At 40.3% G+C, this 23,554-nt stretch overlaps 1 protein-coding gene across 3 annotated transcripts in view; it reads right to left on the reverse strand.

Annotated features, from left to right (window-relative positions):
- DOCK10 (dedicator of cytokinesis 10) overlaps window positions 1-23,554 on the reverse strand; it is a 162,558-nt gene that overhangs the window by 12,967 nt on the left and 126,037 nt on the right. For all 3 annotated transcript variants that reach the window (XM_075158204.1, XM_075158202.1, XM_075158203.1), the window contains exons 30-50: window positions 21,675-21,771; window positions 20,341-20,385; window positions 19,675-19,850; window positions 19,426-19,542; window positions 18,175-18,286; window positions 17,335-17,456; window positions 17,135-17,249; window positions 16,901-16,967; window positions 16,098-16,145; window positions 15,331-15,432; window positions 12,927-13,051; window positions 12,131-12,243; window positions 10,291-10,428; window positions 8,633-8,815; window positions 7,950-8,060; window positions 6,344-6,559; window positions 5,566-5,623; window positions 5,137-5,235; window positions 3,424-3,530; window positions 2,814-2,936; window positions 1,767-1,880 (exon numbers count right to left, since the gene is read on the reverse strand). In XM_075158204.1, the coding sequence (XP_075014305.1) occupies window positions 1,767-1,880; window positions 2,814-2,936; window positions 3,424-3,530; window positions 5,137-5,235; window positions 5,566-5,623; window positions 6,344-6,559; window positions 7,950-8,060; window positions 8,633-8,815; window positions 10,291-10,428; window positions 12,131-12,243; window positions 12,927-13,051; window positions 15,331-15,432; window positions 16,098-16,145; window positions 16,901-16,967; window positions 17,135-17,249; window positions 17,335-17,456; window positions 18,175-18,286; window positions 19,426-19,542; window positions 19,675-19,850; window positions 20,341-20,385; window positions 21,675-21,771 (2,388 nt within the window). The remainder of the gene's footprint in view (window positions 1-1,766; window positions 1,881-2,813; window positions 2,937-3,423; window positions 3,531-5,136; window positions 5,236-5,565; window positions 5,624-6,343; window positions 6,560-7,949; window positions 8,061-8,632; window positions 8,816-10,290; window positions 10,429-12,130; window positions 12,244-12,926; window positions 13,052-15,330; window positions 15,433-16,097; window positions 16,146-16,900; window positions 16,968-17,134; window positions 17,250-17,334; window positions 17,457-18,174; window positions 18,287-19,425; window positions 19,543-19,674; window positions 19,851-20,340; window positions 20,386-21,674; window positions 21,772-23,554) is intronic.

Raw genomic sequence — 23,554 nt, forward strand, 5'->3', positions numbered from 1 at the left:
AGACTGTTCTCTCTGTCTCATCCTTCCAGGTCAAGCTTCACCTGTAGCTCCCACACCTGCCATGGTGCTTCGTGTACTGGTAAGCCCTCCTTAATCAGTTCTGCACACCCATTCCTATTTTCCTTGGTAAATGAGGCACAAGTAATACTGATGGGAATGATCTACCTTTAATTATTTGCACTGTGCCATACATCTTTGTCACTATGCCTCTGCAAGGAGCAATACAGAGCAGTCCCACTTTCTACCACATAACATCTCTTCTGCAAAAGGAAAGGAGGAAGCTGTGCTTGTTTGCATTTAGAGCTCAGTGTCCGGGGGCACCAGGGAACAGACTGAGCAGCTATGAAAAAGTCATATGCTTTAGAGCACTAAAGCTGTTTAAATGAAGTTGTCCTTGTGGCACTGGCAGCTGAAAAGTCATTGCACTGTAACAGAGATTTTAACCCAGTTCAGCAGAACTGCTGCAGCTAAATTACCCACTTACAAGTAGCTGCCTCTGGGAGAGCCCTGGCAAGAAGTTGCAAGTAGGAGAGTTCCATTTCCCCCTCTGCTGCCCCAGTTTTGAAGAAGGACTTGCCATTGCCCTCTGACTCCCAATTTGCTTGCTCGCTCCTACAAGGGACTATCAGGCAGGTAGCTGCACCCTGCCCAGAGTGCTCCAGTTACCACTGCCATACATCGTAGACTGCACACGCCAGGAAAGCAGGCTTGCATTCAAACAGCATTAATGCTACACCGAGCTTTTCAACGGAGGAAGAAGGGGTCCAATCCCACTCCCAGGGAAGCTAAGAGAAAAACTTTCACTGAGATGAGATGATGCAGCATTGGGCCCCATGGTGCACACACAACATGGAGACAGATATAGCTTGGTAATTCAGGTAACTGAGCAAACAAAAATTAGTTTGCAGGATGCAACAATGAATGAAACGACGTTATTTCATCTGCCACGAATGAAAGAATCGAGAGCACAGGAAAGTTAATGTTAAGTAACAGAACAGGGAAGGATGGAGGACGTGTGAGGAGAATTAAACAAAACATGCAAAAGAACTAGACTTACCACAGCCTTGAATAAGATCAAAAGGAGAAAAGAGCAAATTTCTGCATTAAAATCTAATTAGCAAACAGAGTGATTCACATCAATCTGTTGTTTACACACCTTATTATTTTAGAATAAAGCAGATTGTGTGCTTGCCAAAACCAGGTCTTAAAAGAACATGCTGGATTGCTATACTGGTTTGTAGTGGAAGAAAGCACAAAATAATGCTTTAAGGATGCTGAAGCACAGCAGAGAGAATAAAACTACTCTACAGTATATTGCACAGAATCAGAGGTGGCCTGAAAGCAGAAGTCAGAGTCAGCGAGAAACACAACAAAACATCTACTGCATACTGCTCTGCTTTAAGCTCTTTTTGAAGAGAGGGCCATATATCAAAGATGTCTTATCTGGTTTTATTTAAGTTTTATGCTGAAAAAAACCCACCCTGCCTCAGTCTCAGTTTTGCTTGATGAAGTCAAGAACTAAAGCTGATGTACAGGTCTGTTCTTCATCACACCACTAAATCCATAGCAGCAGTTTACACAGATGCAACTGAGTGCTCTCTCTTCTGAGTAAAATCCTCCTTGGAGTATGACCCACGAGTACTTTCTACCCCATGATTCACTGTCAAGTGTTTCCCTGCTTTAGCTTCCCTGAAATACATCAGGATTAGAAGAAAGTGGCTGAAATCTGCGAATCTGCGGAGACAAAAGGACACAAGTTTACTTACCTGCCCATAAAATGCAACACGGTAATATCGCCCAAAGAGACGTTTCTCAGAGTTCACCACTTCTGCAACCTTCAGGTATGAGCGGTGGATGTCGTAGTACAAATCAGACAGTCTCTACATTAAGAAACAAGGAGAGAGAGGGGAAGTGAGAGAGCACAAGCACTTTGGGAAATGACACTAAGGCTCCACGCAAGCATGGCTTGTCTTAACTGGATTACCAAACCTTTGCAAAGATGTCTGCACATGCTAAGGTTTAACCTTGTCAGCAGTCACTAGAGATTCATTTCAAGGTTTCTGTCATCTTCTGAGCACAAGTTTTGTGGCAGTAGGTGCCTTTGTGTACAGGGTCACGCAGGAAGGCAAGCATCCCACCACTGGACAGTGGTAGGGACCTACTAAGAGGTCAGAGAACCCAAGTATCCTATGTGCTGGCGCGAGCAGGGTGCCAATAACTCCAATCAGCTCCCAACCCGATGCAAAGATATGCGATCCACAATTACCACTAAAAAGCACTTTCTCGGGACAGTGAACCAAAATTTCAACTAAGTTTAAGTCTGAGTACCTGCTTCCTCAGTGTACAGCTTACAGCTACCTATCTCTTTGCTTTTTTTTAATTTAAACCCAGAAAAATCAGTAGATGAAATTATCATCTGGTTATCCTTTATGTATTGAAATTGCCAAGTAAATAAGAAATGAAGAAACCCTGGCATTGTGAAGAGATCACACAACTTATCAGCAGTTTTTAAACTTAAATGCAAATGTCCTCTTCGTTTAAAAACACGTGTAAAAATTCACACCCACTGGCTAGCACAGGAGATTTGTTTGAAAATTTTTTGTTCATTTACTGGTGTACTGATGCTGGAAAGAGGAAGGTAAGGTACTAGAATTTTTCATTTACCCACAGCACAAAGGGTTAAAAGGCGAAATTACAGATAGGAAGAAAAAAACAGAAATTATAGATACGAAGAAAGCAAGCACTTTTTTTTTTCTCCCAAAATTTTTATTTTTAGTGTTAAGATAATTAAAAAAAAAAAAAAAACAACTTACTTTAAAGTCCCTCTGCTTCTCAAAAACAGCAATGATAGGCTTGTTAACCTCAGCAATAAGCTCATATCTCTCAGACTTCCACAGGTATTCAACACACAACTCCAGCTGCTCCACAAGAACATTCTGCAATTCCACAAATACAAATAGTTCAGTGACTCGGCAGCTGGTGGCATTTAATTAATAGCAATGCAGCAAAAGGACATACAGAAAAAAAATGAAATAGTGGGTATCTTCTATATTAAGGTTTATTTAATGACACAATGTTTAATCAGGTATTCGTGACCTAGCTCTTCCTTAGATTAAAAAAACCTGTAATAACAGTAACATGAAAATACTTGAATACTTAACATCTCATTCAGAAGAACGGGTTTGCTTCGTGGGCTCCCCGCTGCCCTAACTTCCAGCTCTGGTACTTAATGTTCTGGTTAGCTAAACGCCTATCCCTGTTATTTAGTACAACAGCTATGACATTTCACTCAAAAGCTGTGGGCCTTTTAATACTGCATGAAGTACACTCTCAGTATAAATTGTTGTAACATGCACAGGCATCCATTAGAAATAACACCCTCTGTTAATATCCAACAAGTATATAAGTGTTAATGCTGCTGACCTCATTATACGGAGTATCTTGCATACCGGAATCTTCCTTCATAGCACCTTCTTCTTTAATGTTGGGGGTAATGCTCAGAAAAGCAGGCCATCCCATGGAAAATAAGCCTTGAAGTGCAAGTCATAACAATGTCAATTAATGACTGAATAACTAGATAATTCAAAAAGTTATTGGATGCTATTAAAACAGATTTTATTTGACTGGATTAGTTACTTTTTTCACAGCCCAAGTGATGAGAAGCACAAATGGAACTGACTGAATTTATGAGACTATTACACATTTCCTTTATGATATAAATCCACTTGTCCAGGCAAAGGGTAACTATAACATTTTCCTGATGCAATCTTATTCCTGTCTTTGGCATTTTGGTTCCTTAGCTGTACAGTGCTGGCAGTCCTTGTAAAACTACACGTGCAACACTCATCTCTGTCGCAGGCTGAGGCAAGACAATTTATACTTGTGAAACCAGTGCTGTGACTCCTGGCCTGACCTACAGACACTTAACGCTACCTGCTGGGACCTGCATGGAGGGTGGGACTCATCCCACCCGTCAGGTTTCCTAAGCAAGAGGGGCACAGTCGCCCCAAGCTCACTGCAGCCGATGGGGAGACGGCCGCTCTGGAGCATGGTGTGCCTTTGCTGGGCTCGAGGACACCCCGGCAGAGGCTCTCCTTACCCTGCCCAGGGTCAGCAGCGTGACCGCAGCCCTAACCAAGGAACTCTCTTGTAGAAAGCTCAGGTCGGTGGCAGAGCTGCTGATGGGAAGGCTCACAAGGATTAAAACTGAGCTTACACTTAATATTTGCTAAGCTGGAGCCTTAATGCAATGGTTGCAGAAGGAACAACTTACGCAGGCATTGCACATTACAGATCAGGCAGAGACTGACCCACAAAGATTTTACTAACGCTCTTGAACGGTGAAGGTAAGCCTGCCAAGGGAGGCGATGAACTCCTGACACAGTTCGTGTTCAATTTAAAAGCAGGAAAATGCTAGTAAGGCACAATTTGAACCATCTCTGAAATATCGCTATTCGCAGAAAGCTTCCTTCTAAAAGGAGGCATTTTTTCATCTCACCCACACACACTTCCAAGTGTATTGGAGAACTATGGTCTTTCCAAAACTAACAGTTTTCTCCTCCCCAGATATTTGCCCTTGCCCCCAGAAATTGCTCTTTGTGAAAATTGCTAAAATATCTCATGCTGAGAATTACATTGAAATACACATTTCATAAACTAAATAACCACTGCCATAGAAGCATTTAATAATATAAGCCTGCACTTTATTTCTCTAATAAGCATCACAGATTAAAAAAAAAAAAATCTTTATCTATACTAAGTTACTTATGGATAACCAGATATTAATTCTGCCCCCGTGCCCTCCCAGCTTTGGCTAGTCAAGGAATTGGGCATGGATTTGCATGCTAAACGCCAATTGACCTCAGAGGATTTCTGTTGCCGATGAAGAGCAGACTGCTCTCTTGCTGAAAAAGCCCTTAACCAGAAACATTCTGAGCAATTCATCAAACCAGCCAAAGAGCATCAGGAAAGTAACATATAATGTTTCCAACATTACTTGCTTGCTATTACAGCCATCAACATGCACTATAAATACTTTCACTTTGGTAGATATTTTTCCAGATCAACTGGAGAACAGTAATTTGATTCCCTAATTATGTTATTTGACCCATAAACAGGCACGGTTAGAGCACTCACTTCCTCCATTGTGAGTTGTTAGTAACACATTACTATCAGAGACTTGACCATCTTCCAGGAGCATACGTGAGGTACAAATCTTTTCCATTTTCCAGTAACCTATGATAGTGTAAGATGGTATTAGTACACCGCTACTGGTATGTGTTAATACATGCATATTTAATAACAACAGACCAACAAGTGAAGCATTCTCTTTTAGCACTAGCTTACTAAACATTTAATTAACCCTCTTTACACAAAACACACACTTTCACTGTTCCAATGCTAAGACTAGCATTTACGATATATTTTAAAAATAAAATATTTGGGAAGCATTCAAGCAGCTTTAAGAGTATTTTATCTATAAGGAAGGAAAGCAGGACAGCCAAAAATTATTTTCAACAATAATGTTTATGGATACATAGTTGGTTTTGAATATGTTGATCTTACCCTTTCTTTTCAGGTACTCTGCAATGAGAGCGGCGATATGAATATAGCACATAGCAGCCTGTAACGAGAGACCAAGATACATGTATACGCTAAAGTACGTTGTATGATTTACAGCATACGTGTGATAAGGAGCACATACTTTCATCACTGTCAAGTCATGCTGCAGAAAAGGGAAGACAAAATTAATATAACCATTTAAGAAAATAAAGGATTAAATGATTAAATCCTTCTTGAGTGTTAATTTCACTAGGTGTCTTAGGTAAAAGCATAGATTTACTCAAGAAAACCATTAAGACTACTTAGTAAATAAGATATTCTTGGGTTACGCACTGGAGTTTTGCATCACCCATTTAGTTTTTGATGAGAAGGACAACACGATATAAACGAAGCTCCTCGCCTATGATGCCGTAGTGGGGGATAAGAAAATCCTTTACGTAAGTTACGCACTGCTCATAACCTCATCTACACCACACCTACTGTGCCTGTTAGGGTTAAGCAGCAGAGATGCTAATGCGACACTGACCAAAGCTTCCCCGTCAGGCATTGTCAAGTCTTGCTCAAGCACGTATCAGGTAGTCACGATTAGGCAAACTGGGATAACGAGCATCGTCACATCTCTAGGTGTTTCTCAAACGCGTTGTCCTCTAATTTCAAGTATACGAGACAGACACTGTATGGTTCTCTTAAATCACTACTCTTGTTTGTCCTTCGGAGCCCTTTTCATCAGAACACGTCAGCCTAAAGACAAATGGATTTTCTATTCATTTATTTACATTACCTCTGATAAATCTCCATTTCTTGCATGAATCTTGGCCATGCTTTCAAGCCATGTCCTACGTAATTCAGGTGTGCTGGCATATGAATTTGCTAGGCTGTACTGCAGATCCACAAGCATTTCAGGGTCTTTCTCATGCTCCTTCATCTGAGCTGTGGCCATTAAAACCGTTCTGATGCGTTTGGTCAGATCCTTCACCTCTGCTGGGAAATTAACGTTCTTTGGGAAAGATAAGCAATACATCACTAAAACCATCCAAAGAGACACATGCAGCACCCCTGAACAAGCTAAAGTCCTGCTTATGGAAGACCTTCTTCCCCTTCCCTAACTCAGCAGGCTTCAAAGCACAGTCACAGTTCCATAGTATATACACATTGTACACAAATGCTTGACGTTTTTTTACTGCTAGATATCCCCGTCAGTCAGCTGTACTACTGTCTGTATGCAGCAACTCCGCTGAAGTCAGCAAACTGAAACATTTGTTCCTTGGTTGCTTACTGGATCCAGAACTGGATTCTTGTACACTTTCAGCTGACAAACAGCACGTGCGCTATAGATAGTCCTGCTTAACTACACTCACAGCATGTTTCACCGCAGTGAATAGAGCACAACAGTCTGGCTCTTGGCCTTCTCACACCGTGCAAGATTAAAACAGAGTCCTTGTATTACTCATATCAGCTGTTCTCAACATACTTAACTCAGCTCTGCAGTTTCTCTTTTTTAGATAGGCAATGAAATACATTTCTATTTTCAGACTTTTTTCCCCTCATTCCCTTTGTTTAACAGTAAAAACGTCCAGAAAAATTAAATGAAATTAAATGCTCCCTCCTCTACGTCATACAGAGATGAGCGTGTTACAGAAGCAGTGTGACTGACTGCAGTGCTGGGAAACCAAAGCTGGACTTTGGCAAGAAATACAATTGTAACTGTATCTTATTAAATAAGACATCAAATTACTTATGCTAATTATCTACCAATTTGCTTACACTAACTTTATTATTAACCTCAATGGAGATACCCTGAAGTCATCTTCAGAGAAGGAAAAACACCTTCAAAGTATAAAATTCAAAATGCATGTTGTCAAATACTTGGACAGGAATTGTAAAAATTAAAAATTGGAATCCTTTTCCAACACCTTTAGTATAGACAATGAATATAATAGCAATGGTAACTAATCTAAAAGCCTTTTTCAGGGGGTTAGCAAGCTGTTACAAACCGCAACTGTCGTGCATGTTTTTGCTACACATTTACTGAACAGACTAAAGAGACAGTTTGTAGACTAAAAATTGTTTGTCAACTGCAATTGTGTTTCATCAGTGACAATGCATGATACCTTCTCTGACATCGGGCAAATGAAGAAAATAAGCAGTGAATAATAAATAAAACAATTTTCAAATAAAAAACTCTCTTGTTTTAAAAATTATTTTCAATTATTAAGCTTCTGAGTCACAAACATTTTCATGAATTTCAGGCTGCCTGAAAAAGGCACACTATGAATGTATAAATCACTGCCTAATAAAAGCCAGCGATTTTATTCACTGAAACACTTGCTCCTCTGAAATTGTTGACCTTTTGCAAGAGGTAGTGATTGACAAAAAATGTTTCTTACTTTCATCTGCTTGTCTCCATTAGCAAAATTATTTATAATTGCAAGTGAATGTTGAAAACGAGATCCACCAATCCCTGCATCCGCTATCAGCTGGCTCACTGCTTTGATGAGCTGTATGGGGGGGGAGCAAACACAGGGTGCAATTAGCAAAGAAAATCAAAGTTTCTGAATAGTTTTCAATCCCTATGTTAGTATGACTTGACATACCAGGCTAGCAGAGATGCACTTTTATACCTGTCTTAAGAAGACAACATATATAAATGCAAAGATGTGAGTAATCTTTCCAATGTTTGTAATTGCTCACATTTTGCAGTGTAAGCGCATTGTTACTGGACTTTACACTTCTGTTACTATACTATCAGATTCTGTTTAATTCCTTCATCAGCTATGTTCTCACTGCTGTAAGCAACGCACATAAATCAAGAATAGCCATTTATCTGGCTATTTATTGGCTATGCAGCTACATTCACAGCTGTTGTCTCTCCTTGGAACAGGGCCGAGAAGCCCAAGAACAGCAGAGAATCCAGCCCAATGTCTTCAAACTTGGCAGGAAAATCAAGCTGCCAGAGAGAATTGCCTGTCTGAGGACTCCAAAATAACCGCTTTGCTACACTGCATAAAAATAACAATGATAACAACCAATGCACATCAGCTAAATACTGATGATCTCGCACTTCACTTACCTGTAGATGGGATCTAACTATTGATTTCTGCTTGTTAAATTCAAAGTTCTTTCTCATGAAAAAATAAAGAAGAGCAGATGCCTCTGTCTGTGTTGAACGTGACCTATGGTTACAACACTTCAGGATTTCATAGCAGAGTGAACCGCAGAGATCTGCTTGTCCTTGGAAGAATGCTGATGGGAACTATTGAAAAAAATATGAATATGTTTAGCAGTACTCTCAGGCCTTGGTACAGTTATTCTGAGTCAATACTTTTTTCTGTTAAGCTTTCAGTAAAAACAACTTTCTCCCCCATATTCATTCACACCAGGGTTTAGTGAAAAAATTAGCCACTGGCTAAACATAATAGCATGTGCAAATTAAGATTAAGTAAAAACTGCACACAGGTTTCCATACAAACACTGTATACAATGCAACAATCAAACCGTCCTCCAGGAAGTCCAGACAGCAGCTGGCACAGAGCGAGCATAAAAGCAGAGCAGCCTATCTGCAAGGAATGCAGAATAGCTAACCAGGAAAAGCGTGTGTGGGGTTCTGCGCTACTATAAAAGCTGTTCAGGAGAAAGAAAATACTTTGAGTAGCGAAGGTCAGCAAACTTGCAGTGGTCAAGGGTTTAAAAAGCAGGAGAAAACAGAGAGTGAAGGATGGCTCTCCAAACCATACCTACTATTTATCAGCAGGGTGAATATAACAGAAGACAGACTGAGGAGAGGTGGAAGATGTACATATTGGCTACAGGTCTCAAGTACCGCCCAAGAGGTTCTGCTGCAGGAACCACGACTGATCCCTGTTCCCACAGAACTACAAAGAGAGAATTCAACCTCGAGAGCTACAGAATGAATGAAAAGGGCGATCCTGGATATTTATTTGTCCTCCCCATTGCATGGAGTTCTTCCGTTCCTGACTGTAATTTAAAGCTGTCTGTGGATGGTTTACTTTATATTTCCCCCACGTCCTCAAGCTACGTTACTGGGAAAAGCATGATTTCCTCCTCCTTTCCCCTGAGATAACAACCAGAAGGAGGCCACATGGTTTAAACTGAGCTACACTGTTGCGTTTCACAGAAACATCTGGGAGATCAGGCCAGCCTTGCTCATTCTCACATCCCCATAGCATTTGTTATGTGTCCGCTACATTCTGGTTCGTTTTAAGAGGATCTCATCTAAGTCTATAACTTCAAAATTGTACAGCCTTTGCAGTTGGCACAAAGTGTCTAATTGCCCATGATCATTTACATACATGCAATGCAAGCAAATAAACAGTTTGACACATAAACATGTTTTTGTCCAAAAACTCTTCCATGTTGAAAACAAGGTATTTGTAAAACTGTATTAATTTGGATGAACTTTTGGTGAAGTGTATGGAATACCCTTCTGTTAGCTCCTCTGGGGACAGCTGTAATCATTCACCACAGGATTCTTCATGGCAGATACCTGGGTTGCAGACCATAGATCATTTTTCGTTTTCCAAAACAGAACTAATTTTTCAGATATTGTGAACTTCTCACTTTTAATCAGCAATAAATCAGAAGATCTTTGTCAGGAATAAGCGTTAATACAGTGAAGTTCGGAAATCTTTCAAAGTACCCAACTGTCCTCAAGCTGCACTTACTGTAACATATTAATAGGTCAGACTAACAGAATAAAACCATAGTTACCTTGCCTACAAACAGCCGTAGGGCAGCAAAGACGTGTTTGAGAGCTGCTGCTGACTGGTTGATTTGCAGAAAGAGCATGTGTGTGTCAAAGACTTTCTTCATCAATGCATTCTGGCAATCAGATTGCTGGAGCTGCCTCTGAAAAGTTCACAGACAAGACAGGACATTCTGGTTATTAAAGTGAATAAACAGAAGAAGGATCTGCTGGACTTTACATTGGGGTGTTCTTAGGGAGATGCTTTTTTCAATGTAAAACCTCTGTGGATGAGGCATTCCCAGCTTGCTGCAGACTCTTTTTACTTGCAGTTTTTCAAGGACAGAATTTTCCTATGCCTGTACTCCTACTTGTGAATGGTACACACCAGATTTAAGGGCTAGGATGGCAGAAAGGACAAATCTAAAAGGAGCTGCCTGCTGTATTGTAGCTGTGAGACCTTCAGCAAGTCGTCTGGGCCAATATTCGTAGAGCAATTTTTAAAGAGGCAGAGGATTCACCTGCTGACTTGAAAAGATATAGATGATAAACAGTTCAGAAATATTTTGTCTAAAATCTCTGACATTTAGTGGGATAAGCATGATTCAGATAAGGTGACATATTAGGAGATGCATGACACTTCCATGCAGAGCAGGGCTGTACATAGCCCCAGATATGGAGGATGCTCTTCTTCCACATCCTTCTATTCAGTTTGGGTACTACGCGTCAATTCCTTTATAAAATACCTTCACTGAGGACTGGCATATCTTATTTCTCTATCCTGCTGTCTCAGGCATTTCAAGTTTTCTGTGTGCCTGCTCCCCCCGGCCTTCCTTCCACCACATAGAATCATAGAATAATTTGGCTTGGAAGGGACCTTTAAAGGTCATCTAGTCCAACCCCACTGCCAGGGGCAGGGACGTCTTCAACTAGATCAGGTTGCTCAGAGCCCCGTCCAACCTGACCTTGGATGTTCCCAGGGATGGGGCATCTACCATCTCTCTGGCCAACCTGTTCCAGTGTTTCACCACCCTCATTGTAAAAAATGTCTTCCTTATATCTAGTCTAAATCTACCCTCTTTTAGTTTAAAACCATTCCCCTTGTCCTGTCACAACAGGCCCTGCTAAAAAGTCTGTCCCCATCTTTCTTATAAGCCCCCTTTAAGCACTGAAAGGCTGCAACAAGGTCTCCCCAAATCCTTCTCTTTTCCAGGCCGAATAACCCCAACCCTCTCAGCCTTTCTTCATAGGAGAGGCGTTCCATCCCCCTGGTCATTTTTGTGGCCCTCCTCTGGACCCGCTCCAACAGGTCCATGTCTTTCTTGTGCTGAGGGCTCCAGAGCTGGATGCAGCACTGCAGGTGGGGTCTCACCAGAGCAGAGTAGAGGGGCAGAATTACCGCCCTCGACCTGCTGGCCATGCTTCATTTGATGCAGCCCAGGATACGGTTGGCCTTCTGGGCTGTGAGTGCACATTGCTGGCTCATGTCCAGCTTTTCATCCACCAGTACCCCAAGTCCTTCTTGGCAAGGCTGCTCTCCATCCCTTCATCCCCCAGCCTGTATTGATACCGGGGGTTGCCCTGACCCAGGTGCAGGACCCTGCACTTGGCCTTGTTGAACCTCATGAGGTTCATATGGGCCCACTTCTCCAGCTTGTCCAGGTCCCTCTGGATGGCATTCCGTCTCTCAGGTGTGTCGACCGCACCACTCAGCTTGGTGTTAGCTGCAAACTTGCTGAGGGTGCACTCGATCCCACTGTCTGTGTCATTGATGAAGATACTAAACGGTACTGGAGATATTAAACAGTACTGGGCATTATCCCACATGGCACCAGTTCAAGCAGAAAATGAAACGGCAAAACATACCTGGTGATTCAGAGTATAAAGACACAACAGGTCAAGGATTGTGAGGGAAACTTCTGTAGCAATGTTTGCCTCTGTGTCTACATACTGTACAATGTCCGTTTCGTTGGAGCTGCCTGCAACATATAAAAAGCAAAATAACAAACAATCTTCTGAGTGTAGTTAAAGATGATGTAATTCTGCAATCTGGTTATTAAGTCTTAGCACAGTAGAAATGGGGTCCTAACTGTACATTTAACCGAAGGGGTATTTTGAAGAAGACTGCTCACAGCAGATGAAAGGGGAGGGAATTTGAGTCAACTTTTACCAGCTGCACCAGTGATGTGAGTATATTCTTTCATTGTTTCTGTTTGTCCTCAAAGGAGGAGAGAAACCTAATTGGAAAGGGGCATAGATGACTTTGACCTCATCATTTAAAGAACATTCTGTCATGAAAAGGTCACTTCTATTGCTAGATCTAATAAATGTAATATTTTAGCCAGTATACATCTGCTTGTACAGCAAGGTACATAACCATAGATGCAAGAGATGCTGGGAAGGGAGGAATAACTTGTCATTAAGGCTATTTAAATATGTCAGGTTATTGTAATTAATTTTGTTTCTAAATGACCTTTGACCAAATTTAAGCTCAGATTTCTTAATCTCCTGAAAAAAAGGCAGAGTCAACAGCTCTATTTATGTTTAGCTCTTCTCTACAGGCTGTCTTTCACTGGCACTCATGAAAACAGATTTAATTGTATCGAGTCTGATCCAAAACCCATAGAATTCCAGAGGGAAGTAAATAATTTTTTGTACTTACTTGCAGTGCTGCTGTCTATCATCTGCAAGAGTTTGGGGTTAGAAAGTGCATTTTTGCCACGGATTATTGGTAATGTTTGAGATCTGTGATGCTTGTGGCCATCATGACTAGAAGTGGAATGCATCCTGAAATTGAAAGGTACCATTAAACAACAGAAACAAAGAAGAAACTATCATGCCTATACAGAATTTTTCCATGTCAGTTAGAATTTTCTGCAGTACTTCTCAAAGGCTAAGTTAAACAAACTGATGCAAAATTTTTCAGAGAAACAAAGATGAAGAAGAAAGTCAGTGAGGTGGACAAAACAAACAGATGTGCTGTGATTTCTTGAGATCACAGGAGACAAAACACTCATTGAGCGCTAAAAAAAAGCATCAGCTTAAATAGCTGGCTGATAGAAAACTGCCGCTAGGTGAAAAGAAACTGAGATGAGTTCTGTTAACTCAGAATACAAGAAAAATGTATCCTGCTCATGCTAGAACTAATACAGCTTCTATGAGGGGAAAAAAAATGATGACAAACTGACAATGACAGTAAAAATATGCGCATGCATATGTGTGTGTTCTTTTAACCCTCTTTGATGCTGACAAACACACCATTAATTTATAATGAGAAACTTAGAACTAAAATACCAATGCTTATCATAATTTTTGAAAGGATTTTGAATTTGTAACCACTATAGAATTCAGCAAGATTCAACACCTCTCAAAATTCAGGTCACTTATTAAAATACACTTTTATTTAATTTCTTTTAAAAATGTAGCTTCCTCAATGTGCGTAATTTAAAAATATCCTAGGACAGAATTACTTCTTGCACCTAGCTAAACCCTCTATTATGTTTATGTTGGTTATTTAAAAACAAAAAATTTAGAAAATTAACATTTCATTTTTAAAAAAAGAAAAAGTTCCCAACACAAGTATGGAATTGATGGCCAGACTTTTGCCAATCAATGTGATAAAGTCTTCCATTAATGGTCACAGTGAAAGGATTTGGGTGGACATCCTAGCAAACTAATGGATTTGGAACATGTGGAAATTTGATCTCAAGGGCGTTTTTTTGTGGTGTTTGGTGGGGTTTTTTTGGTTTTGGTGGTTTTTTTTGTTTGTTTGTTTTTTTGGCGTGGGGGATGGGAAGTCTGGTTTCATATGAACATTTCAGCAAACTGAAATACATAAATGTAAGTGCAAGTTAGAGCTGAGCACCAGCAATACTTCAACCCTCAACTCATCATCAAAAAATGCTCTGTATTACAACAGGCCAAACAGCCATTTGGACAACAAGTACTGATCTGTGAGGGGGTAAAGTGTGAAGGCCCCGGAGACAGCAGAAATGTGACTTTATTTTCTGGACTGCCACCATGTTGGTTCACCTGCCACCGTGCAACAAAACAACAGTCTCCTAAAGACTGCTTGCCAGTTCCAGCTGGGGTAATGAAATCAGTGCTGCTTCTTGAAAACGGCACAGCAGAGGAACAAAGAAAGAATTATGGCAGAGAAAGCATCTTTTTTCCTCTTTGTTCCATTCCAAGATACACACAACGATGAGCATATTCTAGCTATACGTAAATGAGAAGAGGCAATGATTCAAGCTCATGAGGAAGGGGGACTTTCTCACCATGCTCTTAGATACAACAACAAGCTGCACAGAGTCAAAAGTTTGCTTTCTCTCTAGAGTTTTACATTATTAACGTGAAAAGGATCCCACTTTCCCCTAAAAGGATCAAAAAGATTATTAAAGCTGCACCTGCAGCTTATTACCATGCAGTCCATGAAAATGATTAAATCTTGCAATGTTTAGAATAGGAACATGGAGGGAAAAAAGATTAGGAAAGAAAGATTCTCTAACTGGCAACATGGACATAACAGTATAGGACTATACTGCACTTAGCAGCACGGAAGTAAAAAGATGGGTGTCAAGCAAATCTACTCTTAAGTTTGACTTTGTGTTGCTAGATACTTCCCCCGCCGCAACCCCAGGTTATAGGGGAGAAACAAATCCCCTCAATACTGTAAGTGCATCCATAGATATTTACCCCTGAAGCAGTAAGATTCCATGAAAGCATAAAGTTGCAGACCTATAAATTCCTTCAGGTTGGGGAAAACTGTAGATTATCTTTCAGAGAGGGATCTGACCTGAAAACAGCAGCTACTGTTTCTGCAATACTTAACAATATTGACAGTAACTAAGGATTCTTCTGAACGTAACATTTTGAACAACAGCTTATAAGTCAAGTTGAAGTTAAAGGAACTCAATTCTTTTACGGTTTATGGCTTTGGGGGCTCTGAAATGTATTACATGTTGTGTCAAGCTCTTTTCAGTCAACACTGTGACAGTGTACGAGGGCTGGAGGATGACAACAAAGATTGTGGTTTTATAGGAGTTAATAATACAACATGTCATTACCATTGTGAGAGCAGACCCGATGCCTGGCCAGAGGAGTTTGAACCTTTCAGGGTTCCATTATTCTGAGTGGCCTGAACAAACTTAAAAGCAGCAGCAATTTTCCTGTTAAGAGAAAATAACTGTTAATCTATTATGGAACGTGACACTGATTTTGCCATGCCTCTGAAGAATAAATACAAGCCTGACAAAACCTGCCATGGAGCATGAACTGGTTCATCTGGTGACCTTTCATTTTCCCTCAGTATGACATATAGACAAGTTCACAGTGGTAACATTAAATTAAAAATGAAACATCAACTGAGACAAAGTGTGCATTTCACATTTCACAGCTGGAACATGATGCCATGCTTTTTCAGAGAGTGGGTAGAGATAGAAGATTTTTTTTATTGCTGTGGAACGTTTATCTATGCCCATTAAAACTATTCTTTCCATTATATGGATGGAAAATACAGCGTTCAAGTTCCTTTGTCTGGCATATGCACAGAAATATGGTTGAGAATGGCCCAGTATTTTGGATATAAATGCAACAGTGGTTACCATATCATCACATGCAATTCATCTTTTACACCAGGTATGTACTCTAATGTCCAAAACATCACAATAACATTGTTTGCATAAAAGGAAAAATGAAGCATACATCGGCCTCAGTATGTCAGACTGATGCTTTCAGGAGAAAACTGGTAGATACCCTGCTAACGTCATTTAAGCTTAATGTAATGCGGTGATATTTAAATACTGTAACATACAGTCTATAACTAGAGAATTACCTTACAATATTGCGTTTTCCTAGATATCTGAAATTTTGCAGACAAACCCTGGAAGATAAAACAACACATTTTATGCCTATTAATTGCTTCCTAATTACAAAAAAATGCTGAATCTTAGTGCCTCGAAGAGACCCATGGCATGTGCACCTCCTAGTAAGCAAACAGAATAGAATGCAGCAGTTCCAAGCCTAGGGATGCACAAGATGTGGCACCACTTTCCATACCCTTGTTCCCTTTCTCCATGGTTGAAGATTCCTGCTTGGTGAGGAGGCAAAGTCAAAGGCAAAGAGCTGGCTGCAAAGGCATTGCTTTTTCATCAGTTGAAGTTAAATAACTCACATTTCACTTATGAGACTGTGAGGAAATTCTGAAAACAGCTACCTGCATGGATTCTGCAGATATGCATAGATAGGATTGAGCAAACCACCTTGGAGATGTAATCCTACATTACATGGCTTTTCTTATGGTTTGGAAGTTTTGGGAAGCTAAATACTTTTCTTTTCTCAAGCGAAGAATAGAAACTCAACACCAAATGGGGAAAATACTAGGAAAATCTCTGTTAGGAGGAACACCCAAAGCATTATGCCCCCTGTTCATGGAAATGACCAACATATTGGAGGATATGGATTTTATTAGTAATGTCTCCTTATGGCTTCGGAAGATTACGGCAAAATAATCTAAGATACAAGAGCTATCTCAGCCTATTCCACTAGGTGGATAAACCCAAAGAGAAATTATTTGCAGCAGCCACTTTAGAACATCATCATTTAACATAAAATCAACCAATCACAAAGTGAACTTACTCCAAAATGCTGAAAAAGTCTGTTATTTCTGAGAATGGTGCTCGCAACCAGTAGGAAATCAGTGCGTCTGAAGGGAGATATTAAAATATATTATGTATCTGTTACAGGGAATTAAACTTGACCCAAAGCCTTTAAAATACACTGATAATTATTCTAATATAATGTTTGTTTGGATTCAGCATTCACAATATTTTACAACAATGTAAATTAGGTAGCGAGTGCACATTTTCTTACCTTCTGAAATGGTTTTCATAATGTGAAGGAAACACATAAGAAGGCTTCTAGTTTCAGCTTGATCCAACTTGTCAAAACGAAGAGTTGATCCAATCAAAGACAAAGGTCTCATGATCTGTTGAATTGACAGCAAAGGGCCTTGTTAAGTATAGTGACACGTTTCCACCTCTAGCAACCGTTTTCAACATTTGCACATGTACCTTTTCACACGTGTCAGTTCTCTCACTGTTTTTTTCATTGGTACTTGGGTTAGATTCAAGACTTGCTAAGGAAGCTCTGGAGTCAGCATGGTTTGCTGCAGAGATAGCTATTGATGAAAAGGCTGTAAATGAAAGTCATAGCAAACATGCTAAACTAAAACATTTATGGATACAAAAACTAACAAGAAAAATGGAAAACTTAAAATGTGTCACATGCTGGATTGACAGCAGTGCTTTGAACTTCCAATAGCAAAGCTATTGATGGGTATGTTTAGTACTGAAAACATGCAACAAGTTGAGGTAAAATGATTCAGTTTGCCGTTATTCATGGCATTAAAATGGCCTGTTAAATTCCATAAGGCCTGACCTAAAGCCACAAAAATCAGTGGAAAGACGCTCATGCACTTCCCTGAATTGTGAAATGGGGTTTGGAAGAAGTGAACAAAATAAGTTGTGTTTCTACCCTTCCATTAAGCCTGGAAAAACTAAAAATACTTGCCTCCAAGAGACTTCAGGAGTTTTCAGGAAAAACCTTGGAACTATTCTTGTCAGGCAGAGACTACAAAAATGAACTCAGGCACACGGATTTGTGAGAGCCTGAATACTGGCATCGTTCCAAAGCAGGAGAGTAAGTGAAGCAGTGGAAGAGGAGCGGCTTCACAAGAGAAATAAAAATCTATCCAAAAACACCCAAAGGGAAGAGAAACATTGCATACCATGTTTCCCTGAATATCGTATAAAATGGGTTAATGATATCTTCCATGAATACTAAGCAGAAAGCACGATGGATTGAGATACACAGAAATCTACCTGTATGCGTGTTCAATCTGTCATTTATACCTGCTATAGAGTTCAGAACATCTTTGGAAAAGGACGTGTCCACAGAGTTTGCATGTTTCATTGCTGTCTGGCTCTGAAATCCTCCAGCTGTGCTCAAGTCATCCCTAGATCCCTGTATTTTGAAAGAAACAGAACAAACTCCAGTAAATGATATCACTCATAACTTTCATAACGACAGCACACCTGATAGGCTTTTCTTAGATACTGAGCTTGAAAACCTACTTTCAGTTGTTTAGACATGACAGCCTTAAAAGATCAAGGCTTGCCATAATAAGCTGAATAGTTACCTGCAATATGAAACCCTCTCATAATTGAAGTTGTAAAGGATAGATCAAGTCTAACTGTGTTTGCTTCTTAAACACTAGCACAGCATTGGGAAAGGAGCATTAACTGCTGTTAGCAATGATCAGATGAAACAGGCTCATTTGCTGGAAGACTGAAAGACACAACAGCCCTGCAGAAATCTGTTTTTAGTTCTTAAAGCAGGGCTATGATTAAAACACATCTAATCTTTTAAGAAATAAACAAACGTGCTCCTCCACATGCGCAGTTTATACAGACATTTTCTGTGGTGGTAAAGCTGTTTTAGGATGTTTCTGTACCCCTTCCCTCCTTCAGTCCCTCTGCCTCCTGGTATAGTCCATGGTCCCTCTGTTGTACCAGTGAAACTGCTTGTAGGTTCGTCACGTAACCCTGCAAAGAACCTGTGGGCAATGGGAGTTTTTCTTTACAACAATGTCTCCCAGCCACCTGCCAAGGGACCTGCCTGAGTACAGGGTCCTCGGCCCCCAGCCTGTCGCACCGGGGCAGACATACCGGTCAGACTGGCTGGGGCTGCGAACCTCTAACTTTGAGTTTCCAGCCCCAGGACAGCCAGTGTCCTGGGTCTGTTCCAGACCCACAGTTTGTACACTGCCAGTACAGACTCCCAGGGTCCTGCAAGTGCTCTGCAAAAGGTTGGACAGAGCTCTGAGCAACCTGATCTAGTTGAAGATGTCCCTGCTCACAGCAGGGGGGTTGGACTAGATGACCTTTAAAGGTCCCTTCCAACCTAAACTATTCTATGATTCTATGATTCTAAATCGAGACCTTCCAAATTAAACATTGCGGGTGCAAACAAATCAGTATTTTCAGAACTGCATTTCGTTAGCTAATTTGTGACCAGCATAAACTTGGACCTCTTCCCACCAGATTGACTGGGTCAGACCTCAGTTTGATTGTTTCAGTGTTCTGGAAAATCACATGAATTACCTGATTGGAGGTATTGATATTGAAAAGGAACATATCCTTCATGTAAATCCTTGGCATATTGTCCAAAAGCATTCCATAGAGTGGCATGTACAGGTTTGCTATTTGTGCCTGTTTTGCCTAAAAAATAAAAGGTACAACATAATACTGAAGAAACTAATTAACCTACACTAGTGGCTAAGGAAGTTTCATGTATGTTTAGCTACTGTATGAAAAAGCAAATGAAAAAGAATAAACAAACAGTTTCTTTACCGGCTCTGCGTATCGATCATCAAATGAATGCTTTGCCATTAAGTTTTTAAGCACAGCCAAAGCTAAGTGCCTAATATCCTGGTCTTCTTGCAAGGCAAAACCAACCTCCCGCAGCAGGACTCCAATTAGAAAATGTTTACGGCAAAATTCATTGGTCAATGTGTACTCTGGAATATCTTGCAACAGAATGGACAAGAATGCTTAAATTAATATATAGGTTACATAATCCCCTCTCCCATTTTCCAAATTTTCAATAACTTCTACTGATTTAATCCACTGTTAAACCTTGATTTCCTGATCTGACTGCCCCATTCTGCTCGCTCACTTGCTAGAATGAATTAATCTAATATTATTATTTCTCAAAATCATACAGTTTCTACAATTTAATAATAAAAGAAAATTTATATACACATTCCCATGTGAGAATCTCAAATGTTTTGCACATAATAAGACTATTCACTTCTTTGAGGCATAGAGTCCAAATTGTTGTTCCGATATTCTATCTAGAAGAGTTCTAAAACACAGAGATGCAGACCAATTCCACTTTTGAAAACGGTAAATAATTTTTGCCAAATTTGCCACAATTCTGCAGCAACGGTCAAAGTAAATCTTAAAGCTCTCGATGCATAATTCTGCTTACTTCTTATGCAGTCATTTTGTTCATACCTGATGTTCGATATTCCTGCGTTGATTCTGAAGGCGTCACAGGGTCTTCATTTTTCAAAAATATAAAACAAAAATAGGCAAAAATCATGCATATTTTTTACTTATTAAGTAAAGTGTATTTGCTTTATATCTTTTTCTTTCATTTGACTCAAATTTGAATGAAACAGCTTCTACAGTTAAAGAAAGCTATTAGTGTCAGAACTGAACTCACTTTTTGGTGCTGAAAACTGAAGCAAAAAGGAGACAAGAGCCCATAGTTTGAGAGATGCTGCATAGAGAGATGATTCTGCCTTCGACTCGCAGCAACTTAAAGGACCACATATCCCAAGTGAACTCCCCAGAGCCCACAGAAAACTGTCAGAACTGGGAACTGTGCCCAGGGCTGAAATCCCATCACCTTTGAAACCAAGAGGAAAAGCACCCAGTACTGGACATTGGCCACAAAATTAGGTGCAAAATAACAGCTTTCAATGCATGAGATGGAATGCACCGTGACCGCTGGCTTTGGGGCATAAGCAGGGTGGATTCACTCCTGTGGTAGAGCATAGGCAAAACCTGTTCGTGCTTTTCTGCAAAACATGGGTTACACACAGTATGCCCTGCCTTGAGAAGCAGCTCAGGAGGTATTACTAACAGATTCTGAAATGGGCCTCTCTTGCCTCACTGCTCCAGGTAAAATATTGCAGTATGTGGTGACCACGTAAAAGTTCAGGTTTGCCAGAAGCCAAGAAAGTAAATGCACTTGGGAGAAAAGGACTATTGCATGGGACCTGCCTGCCAGTCCTAGAGATACTCTAGAGGCAAAAGCATCAACGGCCTATTATCTGAGAGAGGGATGTTTCCAAACTCCTCCTGCATTTCCAGTTCAGATCTTCCCCACAAAGGAGGGGCTGTCACATGGACAAGTCATACTCCCAACAGCAGCAGGAAAGCCTGTTCCCAAATAGTAGAGTTTCACAATGCCCTTATTGCTGCCTCAGCTTCTTCCCCTTCCTGCTGTACCTGTTCAACCCCTTCCCTAGCTCACGACCTCCCAAGGCTACTGCAGCTTTAGTAATTAGTCCTCACAAATAATCCAGTTCATTCACCTCAAAACTTCCAGCAAAAGAGTCACCTCCCACCACCTAACTGGGCTGTCAGGGGTTGCATTTATTTACAGGCATACTAAAATGATGTTATTTTTATCAGAATGCTTAAGTACTACACCTGAAAAGCCAACTGGGGCTTCTGTGTCTGATGTGCAGACATGATACTTCAGAGTTAGTTTTTATCTGCTCTTTGAACCTCCCGATAATTCGCCGTTGTACAGAAACCCTTTCGGGGCGGTGCCTTACCAGGAATGTTTGAAGACCGTATGGGCAGGCACAGAGGGATAAAGTGCTCATGGTGACAGACTTCTTGGAGAAAGTCAAATTTGAACTGATGTAAAGTCTGAAAATCACAACAGACAATGGCTCAGTTCACATTAAAACAGGGAAAATGGTAACAGAAAGCTGCACTACTATTAATCTCCACCTCAAAATTCATACTTGCACCCAACAATGAAACCTTACAGCTTGTTATGCCAAGCTGCACGAATAATAAACATTTGGTTTTCGTCTCTGTTATCAAACAAACTTGTCACAGTCAAACAAGCTTTTCAGATTCCTCAACTATGATTTTTCATTAAAGATGTACTGATAAATATAAGCTTGATCCAAGCTAAATATTTAAGGTATATTTAAAACTACCTGGGTCTTTTGATGGTATATACTATAGCATATAATCATAGCAAAGTATCTTCTCCAGTTCACATAAATTTGGGACCATCATAATTATTACGCCTTTCTTCTCTTCCTCCCCCCCCCCCCCTTCTTTTTTTTATTTTTTCCTTCTTCTTTTTTTGGTCAACCAAATAGAAAGTTTCAGCCACACAGGCCAGATCCAAAACTTACCGATAGTGGTGAAAACTTCCTCTATTGATGACAGTTCCAAGGGATTTGGGTATTATATAATTTTGGTATTATTTCCTTGATATCCCCCTCCCAAGAAGCCATCCATGACCTTTTGTGGAGCCTTGCAACTACCTCGAGAATTTACCATTCCCACTATAATGATGTGCCACTGAGATATAAAGATAATACATGACATCCAGTAATAAATTTTTATTTCCATCTTCTCAGCTCACTGTTCTCAGTGGTAGAAGGCAGTCATTCAGGACTACCAATACGACACTATCGATCTAGGTCAAACATTTGCTCTAGCATTAGAAAGTACTTGTAAAAGTCTTATTTGCCCTGTGTTTAAGTCTGTCAGTCCCTAAAATTAAATTGTAGCATTTCTGCTGCCACTGTCAGGCTAGGACACCTGGAACATGCACTTTTCAGAGTCTTCCGAGTAGTGGATGGTGGGGAATTTTTCCCTGAAATGTTTTATTGCACTCTAGTACCTCATCAGGAATACAGCTGGACATACAATTCAGGGTCTAATGGCAAATAAAGAAATGAAGCACCTGAAATGTGTTTCCTAAGAGGAACTGAGACTTTTTGAGGGAATACCTCATTCGAATTCAGTTCATTGTTGCATTTAAACTTTTCAATAAATATTTCTCAAAACAACGTTTAAAAGTCAAAATATGGAAAACTGTGAGGGATGTTTCTGTGGAACAGAAATTATGGTGCTTCATTCACAATTACAATAAATTCAAACTGCAATGTTATAGACTGATATACCCACAGGCTATTTATTCAAGCAGCAATATAGACTGTTATATTTTCTGAAGAGAGAGGTCAGATTGCAGTATCATCTTTTTGATACATAAACAATGCAGTTAAAGCAGCAAAAGACACACAGAAAGAAATCCTGCAGCACGTTTAAATGACCAACTCTTGCTTAGGCGTTTGACTGTAAATGAAAACAATGCAAGGCCTCTCTCCCCTTAAGGTCAGAAATCTCTGATTTTATTTTGCGGCTGTTGTTTTCAAGTGCTGCAAAGCCTGTTCCAGTGGTACATCTGTCTCAGCTCTGCAGTAATTCCCCTTCCACGCATCCTGGCAGATGGCTCTGGAGGGATGCTGGGGGGCTGGCAATGCGCATGCACTTACTGCCAAGGAGGTGCTAAGTTCTGCTCTGCACACTGACTAATCTCAGGCTTTTCCACTGGCCATTAATTGGCTTTTTTAATTAAACATCTGTTTCTGTGGTTGAATGTATTTAGGGAAATTTGAAATGTGGA

Source organism: Calonectris borealis, chromosome 9 (assembly GCF_964195595.1).
Source record: "Calonectris borealis chromosome 9, bCalBor7.hap1.2, whole genome shotgun sequence".
Lineage (NCBI taxonomy): Eukaryota > Metazoa > Chordata > Aves > Procellariiformes > Procellariidae > Calonectris > Calonectris borealis.